This window comes from Armigeres subalbatus, chromosome 2 (assembly GCF_024139115.2).
Source record: "Armigeres subalbatus isolate Guangzhou_Male chromosome 2, GZ_Asu_2, whole genome shotgun sequence".
Taxonomy (NCBI): Eukaryota; Metazoa; Arthropoda; class Insecta; order Diptera; family Culicidae; genus Armigeres; species Armigeres subalbatus.
The window spans coordinates 46,370,693-46,390,779 of record NC_085140.1 but is presented as its reverse complement, the minus strand read 5'-3'; the positions used below and the strand labels follow the sequence as shown (position 1 = coordinate 46,390,779).

At 41.2% G+C, this 20,087-nt stretch overlaps 1 protein-coding gene across 3 annotated transcripts in view; it reads right to left on the bottom strand.

The window, feature by feature from the left end:
- LOC134218525 (myosin heavy chain, non-muscle) overlaps positions 1-20,087 on the bottom strand; it is a 189,521-nt gene that overhangs the window by 134,554 nt on the left and 34,880 nt on the right. For all 3 annotated transcript variants that reach the window (XM_062697635.1, XM_062697637.1, XM_062697636.1), the window contains exon 3: positions 11,234-11,449. In XM_062697635.1, the coding sequence (XP_062553619.1) occupies positions 11,234-11,449 (216 nt within the window). The remainder of the gene's footprint in view (positions 1-11,233; positions 11,450-20,087) is intronic.

Below are 20,087 nucleotides of genomic sequence, written 5' to 3'. Positions count from 1 at the left end.
CCTAAAGATGCGCTAAACAACGCATCAATTAGTTTGACAGATAAAACTTCGGAAGAAAGTTCGGTTCGGAAGTCCCGATGTCCGAATTTTAATGTGGTGCTACGCCGACAATATCATGCTGTGTGGTTCGTCGTAGAGGGGTTAATCAATCAGAAACCAAGAAATATCGCTGAATTATGTAAAAATTGACGTGACAAATAAAATTGATATTCAGAAACGATGAAAAATGACAACAAGTGAAGTTCTTACCCTTATAATGCTTGTTAAACGAGTGCTCAAGAATATAATGCATTCAATAATGGCTTGGAAATATCCAAAAAAAAAATGGATAAGCATAGACTTCAAATGTGGAGTCCCTTCTCAACGACATTTGCTATCGAAAACAAAACCCTACGCTCCTTATTTATTTAATTTCCACCCAAAACTAAATCCGCGCGAAGCCTCAACCGTTATGTAAATCCGCATCAAATCCGCGAGAATAGCAAAAACCGCGAAATCCTCGTAGTCGTAACAATCCTGCGCTTTATATACGGCGTTGCCTGAACGTATGCCCAAGCTTCGCTGTGTGGTCTGTCTGTGTGTCTCTCGATCCCGAAGTCCATGGTTCGAACCCACTCTGCCTTTCATAAGACGGCCTTGGAGTAATTTTTCAAACTAACAGATTTACATATGATTTGCTTGATGATAATGGTAGGTACAAATGAATTTTATTTTGAACTTTTTTTTACAAACGGTGGTGCGAAAATAGTGACTTTAGTGACTTTTGGATGCAAATAGTGACTTTTTAGTGACTAGGCTCAAAATAGTGACCAAGTCACTAAAAAGTGACTTGCTACCAGCCCTGTAACATGGAAACACGATGGATTCACCAAATCATGAATCATTTTCTCATTTCGGGGAACGGATTTCTACCCGTGTACTATCGAAATCTGGAACTTATTCTTAAATCTCAAATTAATTAAAATTAATTAAAACTTTCTCAATTACCAAAAATTCTATCAAAACTCCAGATTTTGTTAAACAAAATTAATCAAAAATAGTTCGAAAGCTGTTCAAGTTCACTCACAGTCTTCTCATGAATACTTTCAATTCCGCTTATATTAATCGGTAAGCATGAAAAAAACATCTGAAATTATTTATCATAATTTGAAAAATAAAAGTTTTCATTTTTTTTTCTGTACAGTTTTATAATTCTGAAACTTTCAGAACTGCAATACGGAAATCGTTTAAAGAGATAAGATTTCAAATATTACCAACATAGTAGTGAATCGTGATAAGTCAGTAACAACTTCAGCAACCATGAAATACTCACGATGCTTAAAAAAAATCCTATACCATCATAGATTCCCAAAGTTGGGAGGTCGCGACCACCTTCCATAATATTTACACATGCTGGGGGGTCGCGACCCACCACTTTGGAAAAATATGTTTTATACAATTTGTATCGTTAAAGGTGAAGGAAAGGTGAAAAACCAGACATATTATTTTCTAAAGATAGTTATTCAAGACATTACAAGAAAAAATAGTTCATAGCTTTGGTAATGCATGTTTATGATTTGATCGATAATTCAATTTCCCGATCGATTTCATGATTTCCCGTATTTTTCCAGGTTTTTTCCCGGTCGGGTTCAATTCCCGGTTTTCTCGACTGGATGAACATCCTAAAGCACTATATACACAATAATACACTATGCTAGGCCTGAAATTGAACTCACAACCTTCAGCAGGCCACTTTGTCCGTCATTGTTCAACCTTAGGGCATAAACTTAGGAATTTAAAATACGTTATCCTTCCTTGAAAATGTTAAGACCCGCCACCTCTTTTTCAAACTGACGAACCCCTATCAATTTTGTCAGCGCGAGCACGCGCGAGCGAAATTCGACATTTTTTACGAGGCGGACAGCTAGCTCGCATTGGACAATTGTGATTCCATTTATGGCGGAAAGCAACCTTTACAATCATCGGTCACCACATAATTTGAAGTTAACCTTTCGAGCCAAAAACAGCGATGGACCACTTCGACACTTTTTTGTCGTTGGTTATTTTTTGTTTGATCCTCCAGCTGACATACGTCGTCCGCCGGTACGATTAACCAATTGATATTGATTGGTATGGGCTAACTCATGTTATAATAGGAAACGGTTGATCCGTATTCCATATCGCGTGCGCACTGTCGACGTTAACGGCAACATTAAGTCAACTATTCTATCCCGCCATGTTAGGTGCTCAAATCAAACAAACACTTTTAGTAACACCCTAAAATGTTGAGACAAGCTTGCACAGGAAATGCTTATCATCAGCTAGTGAACGACCCTCGCTTCAATCACTTCTTTTCAACAAGTAAGGACGTCTATCGAACCTCGTAGGATGGAATGTGTGATATGAGACTTTATTGGGTTTATAAATTGTGGATTTTTAAAACAGAATTCAGCAACAACAGTGTCCGAAAAATCATATACTGTTTAAATTATAATGCTATTATCTAAATAATCAATATTATATCGAAAAACTTTTTTAACCATTTCTAGAGAAAACTTAGTAGTAAAATCAAAAAAAGGTTCATTATGAACATAATAATCCCAAATGTTAAGTAAACCTTGTGATTATAAACATAATTAAATTATCGATATTTTACCAACAAATTACACCCCTGTATCATCGTGCAATAACTTTATGTAATACAGTTCAGCCTTTGCAAAAACAACAAAGTTCGACCAGTTACGATCGTCAGTACTGCACCTTCCCAGCGCTGCGCGGTTTGTTTTTCATTTTACGATCGAGTTGAAATATTTAGGACTCACACGGGAGATCCTGTTTTGTTTGGGTCAACCACAGCAGGACATATATTTTAACATATCGCTCGCCGCGCCATAAAGTAATGCTAATTGCAACTCCTCTCCGGCGTACCGCCGCCGCCGTACCCACCCATTCAGGGACACGCACCCCAAGCTCGAGCGCGGTCAATGAGATTACTGCTGCTGGGTTGTGACTTTTGTGGAATTCAAGTTTCTTTTTACTGTTTTTTTTTTACTTTGTTGTGCTCGAATACATTATGCTGAACTTTTGTCAACTGTTTTTGGGCATAAAGGTGCGTCGTCGCCCCGTACAGTAATCACAGTGATCGAGTCTCTAGAGAATGAGGTAGAATAGCGGCAGCTAGCTCGAGCTGGTTTCAACTATTTTTGGATATCTGTGCCGTGCCATGCTGGAGATAGGTTATTGGGGTCCCAATAGCTTGCGGAACCTTGGAATTTAATTAAAATAAGGTTGCAAAAAGTTGCTCTTGTAAGGAGGATAATTTATGTGAGATCGACTGGAATGTAAATTGTGAATGAAGGTAAGAGTATGTATGGCGGGTATTCAACGTAGTGCACTAGCGTTAAGGATCACACAGCAAGTTTTTCGACTTGTAACATAAAACACTTTTTTATCTCGCTGAAACAATAACATTTGAGAAATTAAGGAGAATTAGGAATATGCCTACATAATTAGAACAAGGCATTGCTTGTCTTGTCATAAGATGGGTTAGTTCTTTTCCATATATTGTAACTGTTAAACATACATGTATCACCGTGGGTAATCCAACTACCGCCTACTGATGGGTTCGAAAATTTCTGGTAGGTAATCCATTATTTGACGATGTCCCCGTTAGTGAAGAGATCTCAGAATACTCTGACGACATAGCGACAGAAGCCCGAACACAGCTGATCCGATTAGCATCTGCTTTAGCGGAGATCGAATCTTTCGATCCGAGATGCGGCGAAGAAGTGAGATGATTCATGTGTTTCTTTTTTCAAAAACATGTGAAACATGCCGGCATTCATGACTACAAAACTCGGAAGACACCAAAGTAGAAGTTGTCGGAACAGGAAATTGACGTTTTCTAAAAAACTTTCTCGGCCGACAAAATTTCAACTTGCGCCGATTATTTTTCTCACTGTTCGAAGCAGGAAAACTAACCCGTGCTCTTGACATTCGCAATCTCATTTATATACTTGTAGCAGATATGACGGAATGACAGTTTCCACACGGTAACATCGATGAGTCCGTAACATTAGATCATACCAAAAACTTCAGCCGCAGCCACCCGAGATAACAGCTAGTCAGCTAGGTTAATCGTTTACTACGAACAAGTCAAACCAACCCAAGGGAGAAGATCAGGCACCGTTCGTTACTTCGCCGCAGTACTTTGTGTCTCCACCTTGAAACGGATCTATATAGCCCCATCGGAGTCCTTCACTTGTTCTTCACAAGCTCTTGCTACACTAAAGCTTCAAATGCTGTAGAACATACGGATAGCCGATCTGTGCGAAGGAGAACAACAACAAGCAACCGCAGTGGAGGATGCAAAAATGGAAAGAGCATTCCTGGGGCAGAAATACCAACTGTTGTAAAAACGGTTTGTCTAGAACGCATCTTCGAATGCGAACCGTAGTGGCTGATAGTACTCAATGTCAAAGTCTTCGTCGAACCAAACACTGAAATTCCTTTAAAACTCCTGTACAGAATCTTTTAGGGATTACTTTGGGATTCCATTAGGAATTTTCTCGGAAATATCTTTTTGATAATTCATTTGAAAATTTCTTCAGGAAAATTATTGAAGCTTCTTGAAATTCTTTCAAAAATGCCTTAAGAATTTCGTTCTAATCTAATCTAATCTCATACTTGCGTAGCCAATACTTGAAAGCATCCTGGAAAATGACGATTTCTGAATTCCGTCATTTTTCTTATCATATGGCCAGGCCAACTACGCAGTATGTACCGCAGAGATGACTCCCAGATATTGAGCGACTTCAGGAATACCTAAAGTCGCTTAATATCTTGGAATCGAGGGGAAAGGAAGAAAGCGTGGACCTCCCGTACCAAACGCTTCCAATAATTTAGATACCTAATATATAATAAAAATTGTGTGTGTGTTTATGTAGGATGTATATAAGTGTGTGTTTGTGTGTGTATATCTGTATGTCTGTATATGAGTGTGTATGTGTGTTTATATGTGTACACTGATAGACAAAAGTATTCGTCATGTTTTAATAGAGATTACTATGGAAACATGACGAATACTCATGTCCATCAGTGTATGTGTATTTGTGTATATGTATATGTGAATGTGTGTGTGCTTTTGTGTGGGTGCGTGCGTGTTTAAATAAATTTACAGTTTATCAAAACCTTACCTCTCCTCAATAATTGTGACGCTGAACATGTTTGAGCATTTACATAGGCTTGATCGAAATATTAGCAAGGGCATTGCCCTTGATAACAATCGATCAGCCCTTGCATGCACGAACCTGCACGCGTCTTCAGGATCTGCAGCACTTTTTTATACACAACACATTTGTTTCGACCGCGGTCACTGCACTGGTTCTATTGTTCTACTTTAAAGCGAATCACCGCACAAAAGTAGAGCACAAAAACCAACCGCACTGGAAGACGGTCAAAACGAGACTCCCCAAAAATGCCTTAAGAATTTCGTTCCCGAATTTATTTGGAAATTCTTCTTAAGGGTACATTGAAAATTCCTTGAGGTGTTCCTTTGAAAATAACTCTGTAAATCCCTTCGGGAATTGCTTTCGTGGTTCCTTCAGAAATTCTTTTGAGATTCGTTCAAAAAATCCTCTAGAGACTCTTTTAGGAATTTCCTCGGAAATGTATTAAAAAATTCCTTCGGGGGTTTCTTTAGGAGCTCATGCAGAAATTCTTTTAAAATACTTGCAAAGATTTGTTTTTGGAATTTTTTTTTTTTGTATTTTTTTAGAATTCCTTCAGAGAATTCTTCAGGAACTTCCTCTGCTTTTAAAACAATTCATTCGTAAATGTCAATCTATTTAGAAACTTGTTGGGAAATTTCTTTAGGAGCTCCTTTAAGGTGAAGGTTGGTTAAGTACCAAAACAAAGTTTTGGAAGTATTGGTGCAGGAAAAACAATCATTTACTGCAGTAGTATTGGTGTCGTATTTATTACAACATAAATTATTATTAGGGTGGCTTAAAAAATCGAAAAAACGCCACCACGTCCACTCGACTGCATCCCATGTTCCGAGTGACCTGAGCCAATTTGGGATAAAACTGATTGAGCACATGCTGTTTCAAGTTTAAACGAAAAGCAGTATGGGAAAAGGACACTTTTCATTACGCTGATTACTACAGCGCATCCTCACTAAACGCAAGCGAAATGGGGATTCTACCATAGCTAAAAGCAACACTCCAAAGCCTTCACATCTTAATTATTCTAACAATCAGTAATCGATTCGCCTAACTACTAAACATGCACCAGTTCTGCTTTTTGTGTGAAATTTGAATATTGAACTTTTATTCGATGCTGTTTCTAGCATTCGAATGTTGATGCACGAGAGGTGACTGTCATCGTTGTACTCCTCCAACTGTGTCCTTAAGGAATTCTTCTAACATTCGTTAAGGAAAATATCTTACATCTTTGGAAGGATTATATGTTTAGAAAATCCTTTGGAATTTCTTTAAAAAAATCTTTCGAAGGTTCCAAATAGAGTTCTTAAAAGATTCTTATGAATATTTCTTAAGCAAATCCTTCATAAATTTCTTTAGGGTTTATTGGAAGTCACATCAGATTCTCCTTTGTCAGATTTCTACAGGATTTTTTTTTTAAATTTTCAGACTAAGGCCGGAGTAGCCTGTGCAGTGCATAAAAGTCTTCTCCATTCAGCTCGGTCCATGGCTGCACGTCGCCAACCACGCAGTCTGCGGAGGGCCCACAAATCGTCCTCCACAGATTTTTACAGGAATTCCTTCTGAATGGCGCAACGTTTGTTGCCCATAGATCGGAACTACAAAAAAATACAATACATTTTTAATGGTATGATTTATATCATACATTTGTTATCGTCATTCGATGATTTCGAAAGTCAACTCACTTTCAGAACTGAAGAGGATAAATTAGAAACCATCGTGAATATTACCGTTAGAGTTGAGAACTACTGCGCGACCATGGAAGTATGTGGATTGAAAGAATACTCTATAGTCTATAATATGACCTTCCTCCACAAACTCGCCAACAAACTGATTTGCAACCTGGCCCAATATCGACTATCGCTACATATGGCCAATTTGCCCTCTTTCAGCAACTGACTTTACTCTGTAGCAGAAGCTGCTAGCGCTGTTATCATCACAAACACCACATTTTAATGTAAAACTGTGGGTAGCGACTTATGTATTGTTAGGGAAAGCTACTCCTCCGTAAACGCTCACATCGGGGAAGCATCAACGATTCACAGTGTCGTACAACCCGAAAACTGCAAACTAGCTGCCTAGTTTGCAAAGGAAGCTACAAGTCGATCACGCAATTCAAATATTTTTTGAAGGGTTACGAGTTACCAATGACGAGTTACCAATAATTTTCGTTAAGATCATTCTTCCGCTGGTTGTCCAATAAATAGCGCACTTGTTCAACTTAATCATTCAGACGTTTACATTCCCGGAATGCTGAAGGCATGCGAAGGTCCTGCCACTGAAGAAGAATCAGTTTCTGAACTGCATCACCAATCTACGTCCAATTAGGATACTTTGCCATTTGTCGAAAGCTTTTGAAAAGCTTCTTAAACAACAAATGACAGCATACATTGAGAACAACAGGCTTGTGTCAGATTTCCAGGTTAGATTTCGCCGCGGGCAAAGCATCAAAACCGCAGTTCTTCGAGTATACGATGGGAATCACCGTCGATAAAAGAGGCTCGTGTATATTACGCTGTTATTGGACTTCTCCAAGGCTTTTGATACCATCCCTTATAACAAACTAGTGGATAAGCTTCCAAATCAGTTTAACTTCTCCCCTGACGCCATAAACGGTTTTCTGTAGCGATTGTTGATTTGGAAGCGTTGAGGTGCCGTACGGTATACTGCAATGCTCATTCCTAGGTCCCCTACTCTTCAGGTGTCACATCAACGATCTACCAACGGTACTGAAGTATTACTCAATTCAAATTTTTGCTTATGATTTTTGACCATTACATTACTCGGCTTGGCCCTTGCGCACGAGAACTTGTCAGAATGGTGAATGAGGACCTTGAACATGTGGCAGATTGGTCACGGCAAAACAATCTTCGAGTAAATCCAGCTAAAAGCACGGCCTTGTTCGTCACAAGCCAACGTCGTATTGTTGGTGGATTTACTCCACCCGTTCCCGAATTGTAATGGATGGTCAGATCATCGAATGATCAGATAAAGCAAGCCACCTCGGATTTGTTTTTCAAACCGAATTGCAGTGGGATGGACTGATTACTCAACAAGCTGAAGCTCTTCAAATCCCAGATTCTGCCGCATTTCATGTTCGGCGAAATATTGCATGTCCATCAAATTTTCAAATACCCCCTGAATTTTCTTTGATTTTTTGTGGATTTTTTGGTGGGGTTAACTCATTGCTTCATTGACCCTGAAGGTCTTAAACGACCAAAACCAAACCGTGTAAAAAAAAACCTGGGTGTAATAAGTAACAAACATCATCTAGGCAGGAAATATTCGAATAGTTGGTGCTACTCAGCGCCACTCAATGGACCTGCACTTTTTACCATACTGGCCCAACTCTGCCAATGCCGTGTCGCCCTGAGAATGTGCGTGGAATATCCTACAGGTACTCATGCGTCCAGAGGAGCACCGATATCTCTTATGCGACTAATATGGTACCCTTTCCATATACGTTTTCCAATTGATGAAGAAGCGATCAATCTCGCACAACAAGTGAAGCAGGTGCATGCAGCTGGCTGGTAAATGGATCAGCAACTTTGAACGCATAATTGAAGCCTAAAAGCCTAACAGGACACCTTCACCTACAAGATTGGATGGGACCGACACGCTCGACCGCTGCTTAAAGGTCAACACCGTCCAACAACACACCAACGTTCTGGATGACGGCACTACAAAGAAAGGACTGCAAGATATGAAACCTCAAGCAAGATCAGATGGTTTAATAACCTTCAATTTCTCTATCTTCCAGATCTTTGGCCGCACACGTCAAGAGGCTCACGAATCAACTCAGTCGGAGTACAATGGCACACTTCGCTGCAAGCGATCCCATTGTACGTGTGAACGATTTCTCAAAAATGGATTCGTTTAGTTGGACTCAGCGATTCCTTAAGTACTGCAAACTGAGGCGCCCGCAGAAGTCTACCATAAACGACCCTGTCTACAACTTAGAAATAACTGACAACGCTGTAAAGAATAACGGACTCGTTCCAAGCAGTACTGGAATTTCTCATTTTCAATGAGAGATGTCACGCAATGTTTACATATGTGGCCCTTTCAATATATATATATATAGAAACGCGAAGGATGAATGGTATCCTAAAAAATCTAAAACAAATATTGGTCCCGTGACAGGGCATGAAAGTGTCCAATATCTGCTTTATTTGTGTGTTTATTACCACTTTCAACTCGGTGAATTAAAGAAATATGATTAATTTATCGACTAGTCACTATTCTTCGCATATATCTATTTGACAGGGGAAATACTGCGATATCTTTTAACAATAGTAGAGAACACCTTCGACTCCAGGCCTTTGACACAAGTTCCATTCGAGTTTAAGCTTGTTGATTGAAACTAAAGTAGCTACAATCTCTCTTGTTGTAAAAATAATACCTAGGTATTTAATCAATCAATCAATCAAACATGCTTTTGATACCAGCGCGACGTAGGCGTAGTTCATGGCATACTTTATATTTTTGTGATCAGATCACAGACATTTCTGACATTTGCTTTTCAAGTTTCGGCTGCAACCGCCACTAAATTTTCCGTTCTGAAAAAAATCCAAAAAAATGAGCTCAAGAACCCCCGAAATTCACACCACAGCGCCGACCCCAAGCGCCAGCATGGAATCGTTTGAAACCGCTGCATCCGACATACATGGATGGAATCTCACCCCTTACCATTTCAACTTTCCCCACGAGCTGTCGACCAATGTGATTGGCGAAACTCCCGGCCATCCGGATTCTACCGATATTGGTTCTATCTGTGTACCAGAGTACCATCTGCTAGTGGATCACGCTCTGGGAGTTTTGTGGAAGGGTATCAGCAACGGGCAGAAAAACATCGGCGAGTTGACACCTCAGCAAGTCGTGTGGGCGATCAAGTTCATTGAATCCCATCAGAACCAGCACAACTCCCACTCGGAGGACATTCGCATGATTATCCAGTATCTTCAAGAAATTGTCGTAGCTTTGAGTGCAAGCCCCGTCCGTTTTAATCCCAGTGTGGATGAATTGCATTCAGAACGAGCAGAGCCCGCAAACCCGATGGAAGATTCATTTGTACTGGCAAATATGACGTCAAAAAGCGTGCCGTCTTTCAACTTGGCCCAGGAAGCAGTCTCTACACCGTTACCGGGAAGAGGTCCGAATTCAGTTCCAAGAGTTAGTAGCAGCGCCAGAATCGGACTGATTCAGAATTTACATTCGCTTCAAGATATGCTAGTTCGATTGAGGAATGATCACCTTCGCTGGAATAAAATGGATATGCAACAATTGGCTGCAATGGAACGAATGCTTCAATCGATGGCTGTGGGAGAACCGAGCCAAAGTACAGGACGGCAACGTGTTCAGCCTACTTCTGGGAGCACGGGAATGATCCAAAACATTCAAACACATTCAAATGATCAAACGGTACTCTCTTCCCGGCCCAAAACTTCAGTTGGGATCGCCAAGCAAAAAAGCTCACTCAATTGTTGATATTAGTGAAAAACAGAAATTGCAAATACAATTTCTGATCAACGCAATAAACAACGTATTAACTAAAAAATATTTTATTATTTTCTACCTAAGAAAATGCCAACAGTTGAACAAAACTGAAGCTATAAAAGCATAATTGAGCTACACAAATAAACAAATTAGAATGGAAATTTAGTATTAATCCAAACACGCAATGTGTATTCACATTTTCCTTAAGAAAATTTGAAATGCACGGATTAATCCGCACATCACATTTTGATTGTACAAATCTTAATCAATACCAACATAACCGTAATCGCATTTGTAAGCAATGCTTTATATTCATATGCAAAGGAGCAAAAATTACAAATTGGTTTCCTTTTTCATTTGCTACTTTTAAGTTTGTTGAGACTTGTACTTCTGAAAACATTGAAAAATATTCAAATTTAATTCTGACAGTATTCTCCTTAAACAAGCATCTCGATAATTTTGTATAGCTATCAGAGGCAGTTGAACATGCAAAAAAAGATTTCCCTAAAGTTACGGTATTCAATCTGTTTACTTACATAGATCAGCCCGGAGTAGTATCGATCCTTGATGTTGTGCAGCACGGACGCTTCGTTCAGGCAGGTGAGTTCGGCCATATCCTCGACCTTGTCGAATTTGGGCGGGTTCATCTTCTGGATGTCGTCCTTGAGCACAAGGACGCGTTTGCCGGTTTCGGCAAGCTCCACCTCGACCTCATCGCCACGTTCACCTTTGATGCTGGCCGCGACGAATCCCTGAAACAAATAGGCAAAAATAAACACTTCAGTACCAAAATCCGGTTAGTGGCGCCAGCTCTTGTGGTGTGACCTTTCACGCGCAAGCGTTTTTCAATTTCAAGGGGGTCATCATCATCGCTATTAACAGACATAGCGAACAGCAGGGAAGATTTAATAACCTGTTGATATTGGAATTCCGACCTACATTACGCGAACATGATGATGCGTTGAGGGGCGATTCAAATATGACGTCTACTACTTTTTGAGATGTCTAGACCCCCCTCCCCCTATGTCACGCTTTGTGTATACCTGGTATATGTACTGTCAGAAAATTAAAAAATAAACTACAAATTTACACAATCTACGCAATCTACTTATTTTTCTTTGTAAAAATCGAATTATTTTTAAATGAAAAATGCAAAAATATATAAAACTAAATTTCGTTACATCCTTGACAATATGATTTTGATGATAAGAATTTTAATATTTTAGTATGACCCACATTATCCATTATAGAGTCAAACATAAGGATGCAGATATATTCGAAAACAAAGTACATCTTTTGCAGTGGAGTAAAACGGCACAGGGACAGGTTATGGAGTCAAAGACAGCGGCAACGACGTCAATAGCGAGGGACACAAACAAGGTGTATCAGCAGCAACAGCAGCGAAAAAAAAGAAACGAGATTCCGCAAGGCCTTCTCTCACTCACTTGTGTGCTGTACAGACTCAGAGGCTCACGAGATTGCCCTGTATGGAAGTATTTAGTTACTCTGCTGTTTTGATTCCATGTCCGTCCTTCCCTCGTGAACGACGACGTCGCGTCGTAAGCCCAAGACACGGGGCGCCGTCGCTGTCAGCTTACTTTTTTTTTCCTTTTATGGAACTGTATAATGTGACAGCATTGGACAAGTCTTGAAGATCTGAGTTGACGATCAATTTCCCGCAGAAATTTCACAAGAGAATATTGCAACGTTCCACAACGACCATTTTAAAATCAATTAGCACGTTGTATCATAAAATTCCCAAATCGTAAAAGGTTAACGGAATAAACATTCAAATTCACTCCGTTGAACGGTACCACCCTCCCGTATCCAAGTTCCACCAAACCAAGTTGGATTGTAATTTCATGGTAGTCTTTTGAGGCACTGCTTTTTTACGTGGCTCGACACAGCATTCTGCAGCAGGAACATCTGCTCGGGTTCATGTGCGTTGTCGCATTCTATGGCCAAATGTTGCGCCAGATTTACATCAAACGTCCTTGATTATGACAAAAGAATGCGTTTCCGGTGGAATGGTTCCAGTCCAGCTAGCGGTTATCACACAATGGTCGAGGTTAGGTGAATGTGGCTGCTGTGACGTAGTTCCTTCCACCAATCACAGTCTTGGCGAAGTAGATTTATGGTTAGCCATAAATCGTTCACGAGTCGATTGATCATGATGGCCAAAATTCAAGTTTGATGAGTCACGGCTGGGAAGTCTGCCAGGCTGGTCAGATGGTGGCGATTTCGCTGTAGGTAATTAGCACTTGAGATTGATTCAGTTAGCAGTTTAAATTGATTTATATTTTTATATTTTATTCGAACCCGAAATAGGCGAAACCATTTGACAGACGAATTAAGTGCAATTTAACATTCGGTAAAAGGAATTTGTGAGGATTGAAGTTGCATTGCAACACTAAAATTTTTGCATTGCAAGACTAAATAGAGACAAATAAGCACAGCGATGCTAATGAATATCAGATCACCTAAGAAAATTTTAAAACTACTTTACTTTTTCAGGGCACAGATTTCTAAGCAATCGTAAAAATATTGTTTCATCTTTTCTACGTTACATCATGCACGGAAATAGTTATTTATGCAACCACTTACAAAAAAAAATGATTGGTCGAGACTTGTCGAGTTGGATAAATACTACGAGTACTGAAAAATCAAGTTTTACAACGGTTGTTGTTTCTATAAATTGATTGTTTGAGTTCAAAATGTTTTTATCCAAGATTCATAACTACCGTCGATTTTTCTGGTTTCCACAAGTTCCTGCCTCGTAGTTTCACGGGTCAATAGATAACAAAGACCTTCAGCTAAGGGCAGCTAAGGGTTGCATTGCATACTAAGCTGGTAGCGCAGCCTGGGCATTGTTGCCCTGGTGTCGAAAGTTTTTAAATCGGATTACTTCAGAATGCCTTATTCATTCATTTTTTATTGAAAATTAAGTATATTTGGTTCAATTTCGTATAAAACTAATTACATGCCAATTAATTTCAACTTCAACAAATGTTTGTTCTGCTCAATGTCAGAGGATGTGAATTGGGAAGTGCAAGTGGAGGCGCGGAAAAAGCTACCAGCTATACAGAAAATTAAGAAGAAGAACCAGCGGATGCAAGAACGGTAAATGCGGGAACTGGAGCCCCATCCTCAGCACGAGATGGAGGAGCGGCACATAGAGCACGAGGAAAAGATGTTAGATCCTCGACTCGCCCCGGGGAAGGAATTTGTGTAGAAACGAGAGGCGATCTAGAATCCAGTTCAAGAGAAGCGTCAGAAGGTTCAACGCTTCGAAGAACCAAGACTGTAATGTTGGCGGAACGAGTGAAGAACATCCCAAAAGGAAAGTGGAGAAGTGGTTGGACGGCCACACCAAGATGGTGGTCGAACAGTCGTCGGCCACTAGCAGCTAGATGCTCGGAAAGCGGTATCCCAACATTTTCTAAAGTTCCACGGAGAATCGGAAGTTTGACCTCTGTGTATTAGCAGTTTCAAGCACAGGACAGCAACGTGTGGTTTTTCGAACCTAGAAATTTGAAAGCGACTGCAGGACGGTCTACAGGAAGCTGCACTCGAAGACTCAAGAGTCGCCTCATACTGACAAACAAGCAGCAAAATGCGCAAGCGCCAAACGCTTATCGCTTGGAAACGTTTATCAGTTTGTGGATAACGGTAAAGCAGATGCGCGATCATCTTAAGCGATAGGATTAAACGACCACCTCAATAACCCGATGCTAGTGTATGATTTGGTAGACAAGTTGCCTACAAACTACAAGTTGGATTGGTCAACGACAAATGATAAATTCGACTACGTGAAGAACACGTTTTATGAATGTCTTGATAAAGTCTATGGAGAGTGCCCAAAAATGACGTGAAACGACGCCTTCACTACGCTACCAATGACAACGCCGTACGGCTAGTAAATTTCGCTGCTGCCAGAGGGATGGCCAACCACTTAAAAAAGTAAGATATGTTTGGAGCTGCCTCCAGAAATGCATGGACGAAGGAAACTTCCCAGATCGATGGAAACGGCAGAAATTGGTGCTATTACCGAAGCCTGGCAAACAGCCGGGGGATCCTTCGGCATACAGACTAATTTGTCTACTCGACACAGCTGGAAAGCTGCTAGAGAGGGTCATTCTGAATAGATTGTCGGCCTATACAGAGTGTGCTGGTGGCTTATCTAGCAACCAGTATAGCTTCCGTAAGGGCCGTTCTACCATCGAAGCAATTCAAGCGGTAACGGATACGGCCAAGATAGCGAGAGGTTTAAACAGAAGAGGTATTAGGTACTGCGCGTTGATTACACTTGATGTAAAAAACGCGTTTAACAATGCTAGCTGGGCAGCAATTGCTGACTCCCTGCACCGATTGAGAGTTCCGGATTACCTGTGCAGGATACTGAAAAGCTATTTTCAGAATAGGGTGTTGTTATACGACACTGATGCTGGTCAAAAGTCGATCGTAGTGTCCGCGGGTGTTCCACAGGGATCGATCCTCGGACCGGTTCTGTGGAATATTATGTACGACGGAGTATTGCGGTTAAGTCTCCCGGCCGGAGTTAAGATAGAAGGCTTCGCGGATGACGTAATGCTAGAAGTAGCAGGTGACACTCTCGACGAAGTCGAACTGAAGGCTTCATACGCGATTGGCAGAGTGGAGGAATGGCTCAACTCGAGGCGGTTGTCCCTTGCACATCACAAGACGGAAGTCGTGGTAGTGCATAACCGTCATGGGCTGCAACAGGCGAGGATAAGAGTAGGGACCTGCACAGTTAACTCCGTGAGGTCTCTCAAGCATCTGGGCATGATGATCGATGATAAGCTCAATTTTACGAGCCACGTCGATTATGCATGTCAGCGGGCTTCATTGGCGATAAAATCTTTATCACGAATGATGTCCAACAGATCGGCGGTGCATAGTCAAGTGCGTAGGCTGATAGCTGGCGTAGCATTGTCTATCATCCGTTATGGCGTGCCGGCATGGGCCGTAGCACTAAAAGCCGAGTACAATTTAAAGAAATTGATCAGAGTACACCGGCTGATGTGTTTACGTGTCGCGAGCGCATATCGCACCATATCATATGAGGCGGTGTGCGTTATAGCTGGAATGATGCCGATCGACATACTCTTAGAGGAGGATGTGGAGTGCTACAACGAAAGGGACTCGGTGCAAGTGCGACGTGTCAAGAGAGCAGCTTCGTTGCTCAAATGGCAAAGAGCATGGGACACCGCAGTCAAAGGTCGTTGGACCCGCAGACTGATTCCAGATGTGTCCAACTGGGTTGATAGGAAGCATGGCCAAGTCAACTTCCACCTAACACAGGTGTTGTCTGAACATGGCTGCTTTAAGAAATTCCTACACAGGTTTGGCTTCGCAGATTCTGCGGAGTGTCCTGAATGTGTAGGTGAGGTAGAATCGGCAGAGCATGTGATGTTCGCATGCCCGCGATTCGAGATAGAACGCAATGCCATGCTGCTTATTAGTGGTATGGATACAACCCCGGACAACCTCGTCGAGAGGATGTGCCGGGAGGAAGCTATATGGAATGCGGTGAACACAGCATCTCAACAGATTATGTCGAAACTGCAGCGGTGGTGGCGTCTTGAACAAAACCAACGTGTGCAGTAAGGGCACCTGTGATGCAGTGAACACTTTGCTCACACCGACAACCAACATGTCGCGGGTGGGCTGCGGGGACCTCAGTATGTAGATATAGATGTCATTGCGGTTCACGCGCGGTGGTTGTTGTCGGGGTGCTCGTCTCCAACGTGAGATTATGATACGGACCGTTAGGTTACTATCATAGCTTGCGATCGACGGGTGGTGAGGTAGCCACCCTTGAAGTCGATGTTGTGTGTATTGACGTCAAGTGCGTTAGCATAGGCGTAAGCGTTCTCAATAGTCCCCCCCTGATGTATTGCTTAATTGCGGGCCGGGGGGTCCGGACTGGCGAAAGGGTTTTGGTTTTAGTGGGTCGGGTAAGAGTTACATGACATACCCATCCCGACACTACCTGCGTACCTCCTCAGGTGTCTGGTTGCAGATTTCCGTTTACCCTTGCTCAAGAAAAAAAAAAGAGGGATGGCCATCTGTAACACCTAATTTGCATGAAAGAACATCCGAAAGCAAACCTGGAGACACCCGAATGAAGAAACATGCAACCAAATAGACCTTGTTCTGGTGGATGGGCGCCATTTCTCGAATGTTATCGACAGTCTTGCAAAATGTCGTGACCATCACCAGATGATCAGATATGAAAACAAAAACCACCACGCTTTTAAACGATGTTCTTTACTGACAATCACTGCAAGCGCATCGTGACATGTAGAAGCTGACACGTGAGTACCTTCGGTAAGCGTGACACCCAGATTGACAACCACAAGCTGAGAGCCATAAAGAGCATCAGGTCGGTCAGCTGTCAAAAGTGCAGGTGAGCACCGTTATTGATTGATTTTGTTGTCGTTTGATTGGACTGACGTCGTTTTTAATTGATAAATTGGATAAATCAATAGTTAAATTAAGGGTTCATTCACAAATTACATAACGCTAAAATGGACCTGGGGGCTGAAAGCCCCCACCCACCCTCTCGTAACGTATTTTGTATGGGAGGGTTCTGAAATTTGTATGGGCCGTATTTGTGAATGGTTCTAACTAAGTTTTACCAATTTGATCCAGACTATCTTTTGAAAAAGGCCAAATTTTTTATTGATTTTTCAAATGGATACAATCAAAAACGACGCATCCTACAAAAAATGTTATATGGGTGACTATCGCAAAATCAGTCAAAGTTTCTAATAAAGATATCGAAACAATTCAAATTGAGCCTACACTGAAAAAATCAGTTTCAACAGTTTCAAAATTAAAACTCGATTTGCGAAAAACGCTTTTTTGATTTGTATGAAATTGTGTCTCAAGATAGGTGATTATGTTCCTACCAACCGTCCATACATCGCAAGCTGGGCACTTTGAAGGAAAAAAGTTTTCTAACAAAAACTTTTCTTGTCGAAATTATTTTCAGTGTATTATTATCCGTTGCGATTAGTTACGACCTAAATATTGTACTCTGCTTGACTGTACAGGAATATTTAAATATATGTATGTATATGTTAAATCCACTGGCACTCCTTGACACTGAGAAAAAAATCAATTCCGACAAGAAAATTTTTTGTTAGAAAACTTTTCCCTTAAAAGTGTCAAGCTTGCGATGTATGGACGGTTGGTAGGAACATAATCACCTATCTTGAGACACAATTTCATACAAATCAAAAAAGCGTTTATTCGCAAATCGAGTTTTAATTTTGAAACTGTTGAAACTGATTTTTTTTCAGTGTAGGGCTCAATTTGAATTGTTTCCGATATCTTTATTAGAAACTTTGACTGATTTTGCGATAGTCACCCATACAACATTTTTTGTAGGATGCGTCGTTTTTAATTGTATCCATTTGAAAAATCAATAAAAAAATTTGGCCTTTTCAAAAGATAGTCTGGATCAAATTTGGAAAAACTATGTATGTACTTTTCTTTTAATAGCACCTCTTAAAATATTGCACAAAAGTCAATATAAACAATAAGAACACTTAAATGTTCCCAAAAATTCTATTTTGGCTTCATGCATTTTATCACAGCAAAAATCCATTAATTCCGCTAAGTGGATTATTCCATTGCTGTCGAGCGTTGATTTCGAACCAAACACCGCATAGGTCAAGTGATCATCACGATAGTCAAGATGACATGGATATGACAACCACAACATCAGGAAAGTTTTCCTATCATTCATGCTGGTGATCACAGGCAGAAGAAGTGAAGACATGGTGAGTGACCAAGCGCTAGTTGGTAAAATGTCACTTTCATGGTGATCGTTACACCAAGCATGTGAGATCCACATTGAGCATCACAATTGAGTACTTGACACATGACCTGGATTTTGTTATTGTCACGCTTTGCGTGACTTGTACGGTGACACTTTGCAGCACTGGTTATCGATGTGCGGACATTCAGAGATCCGAACATTGACTCTGATCACTACCTCGTTGTAAGTAAAATTGGATCACAGTTGTCAACTGTATGGAACGAAAGATGCGTTACATTATCCAGCGATTGTCGGCGGAAGGAGTATTGGCAATAAGTGCAATCAACGTTAGCGACAACATCAACGCTCTATGGAATTTGATCCACGGAGCCGTGAGCACAGCAGCACGAGGAGTGGTCGGCACTGCACAGAGGCGACCCGGGACGGCTTGGTTCGATGTGGAGTGTCAGAGAGTGACAGACGAGAAGAATGTTGCCAGAAGCCGGATGTTGGTGTCGGGTACCCGATCGAATAGAGATCGGTACAAGGAAGCAAGAGCAGCCGAAGAACGAACCCACCGCAGGAAGGAGAAAGAGTATGAAGAGCAAGTGATAAAATGGAGCAGAATGATATGCGGAGGAATTATGAGACTGTCAATGGCGTGCGGAGAAAGACAGCGCCATCTCCTGTCATGTGCAACGACCAAGAATAGAGTTTGCTGACAGATAAAACCGAAGTGGCTGCCAGGTGGAAGCAACACTTCGAGACTTTGTTGAATAGTGGAAGTGACGGTGCATCGGAGAACAGAATAAATATTAGCGACTATGGACAAGCTGTGGAGTCGCCTACACTAGAGGAGGTTAAAAAATTGAAGAGCTGAAAACAATAAGGCTGCGAGGAAGAACCAGCTCCCGGCTGAACTTCTCAAACATGGCAGTGAGCAGCGTTATAAAGTTCTGCATCATATTACCTATGTCGAAAATATGGGAAGACGAGAAATTGTCTGCTAGCTTTTGTAACGGCCTCATTTGCCTCCTCTTTAAGAAAGGGCACAGACTGGAGTGCGCCCATTTCCGAGGAATAACCCTCCTTAATTCGGCATACAAAATTATGTCGCGTGTTCTGTTCATCAGATTGAGACCGCTTGAAAAGTTCTTCGTCGGCGAACATCAGGCAGATTTTCGTGAGAACCGATCAACGACGGACCAAATGTATACCCTGTAATACCCTCCTTGATAAATTACGGGAGTACAACTTGTAGACACATCATCTGTTTATTGATTTCAAGGCGGCGCACTAAGGGGTAACTAGACCAAAATCCTGGCCAAAATTATATTTCGGCGTTTTCTGGTAGGTTTTGCATCTATGATGCAAAAACATAGTGACAATCGATTTTCGAACATTTTTACAGGTGCAAATTCACCTACCACCTATCTTTCTTGATTTGTTCAAAAATTGAACAAAGTTATTATAAACGGGTTAGGGACAAAAGGTCGAAAGACATAAGGTCGAAAGGACAAAAAGTCGAAAGGCAAAACGTCGAAAGACAAAAGGTCGAAGGGACAAATGGTCGAAAAGGACAAAAGGTCGAAAGGGACAAA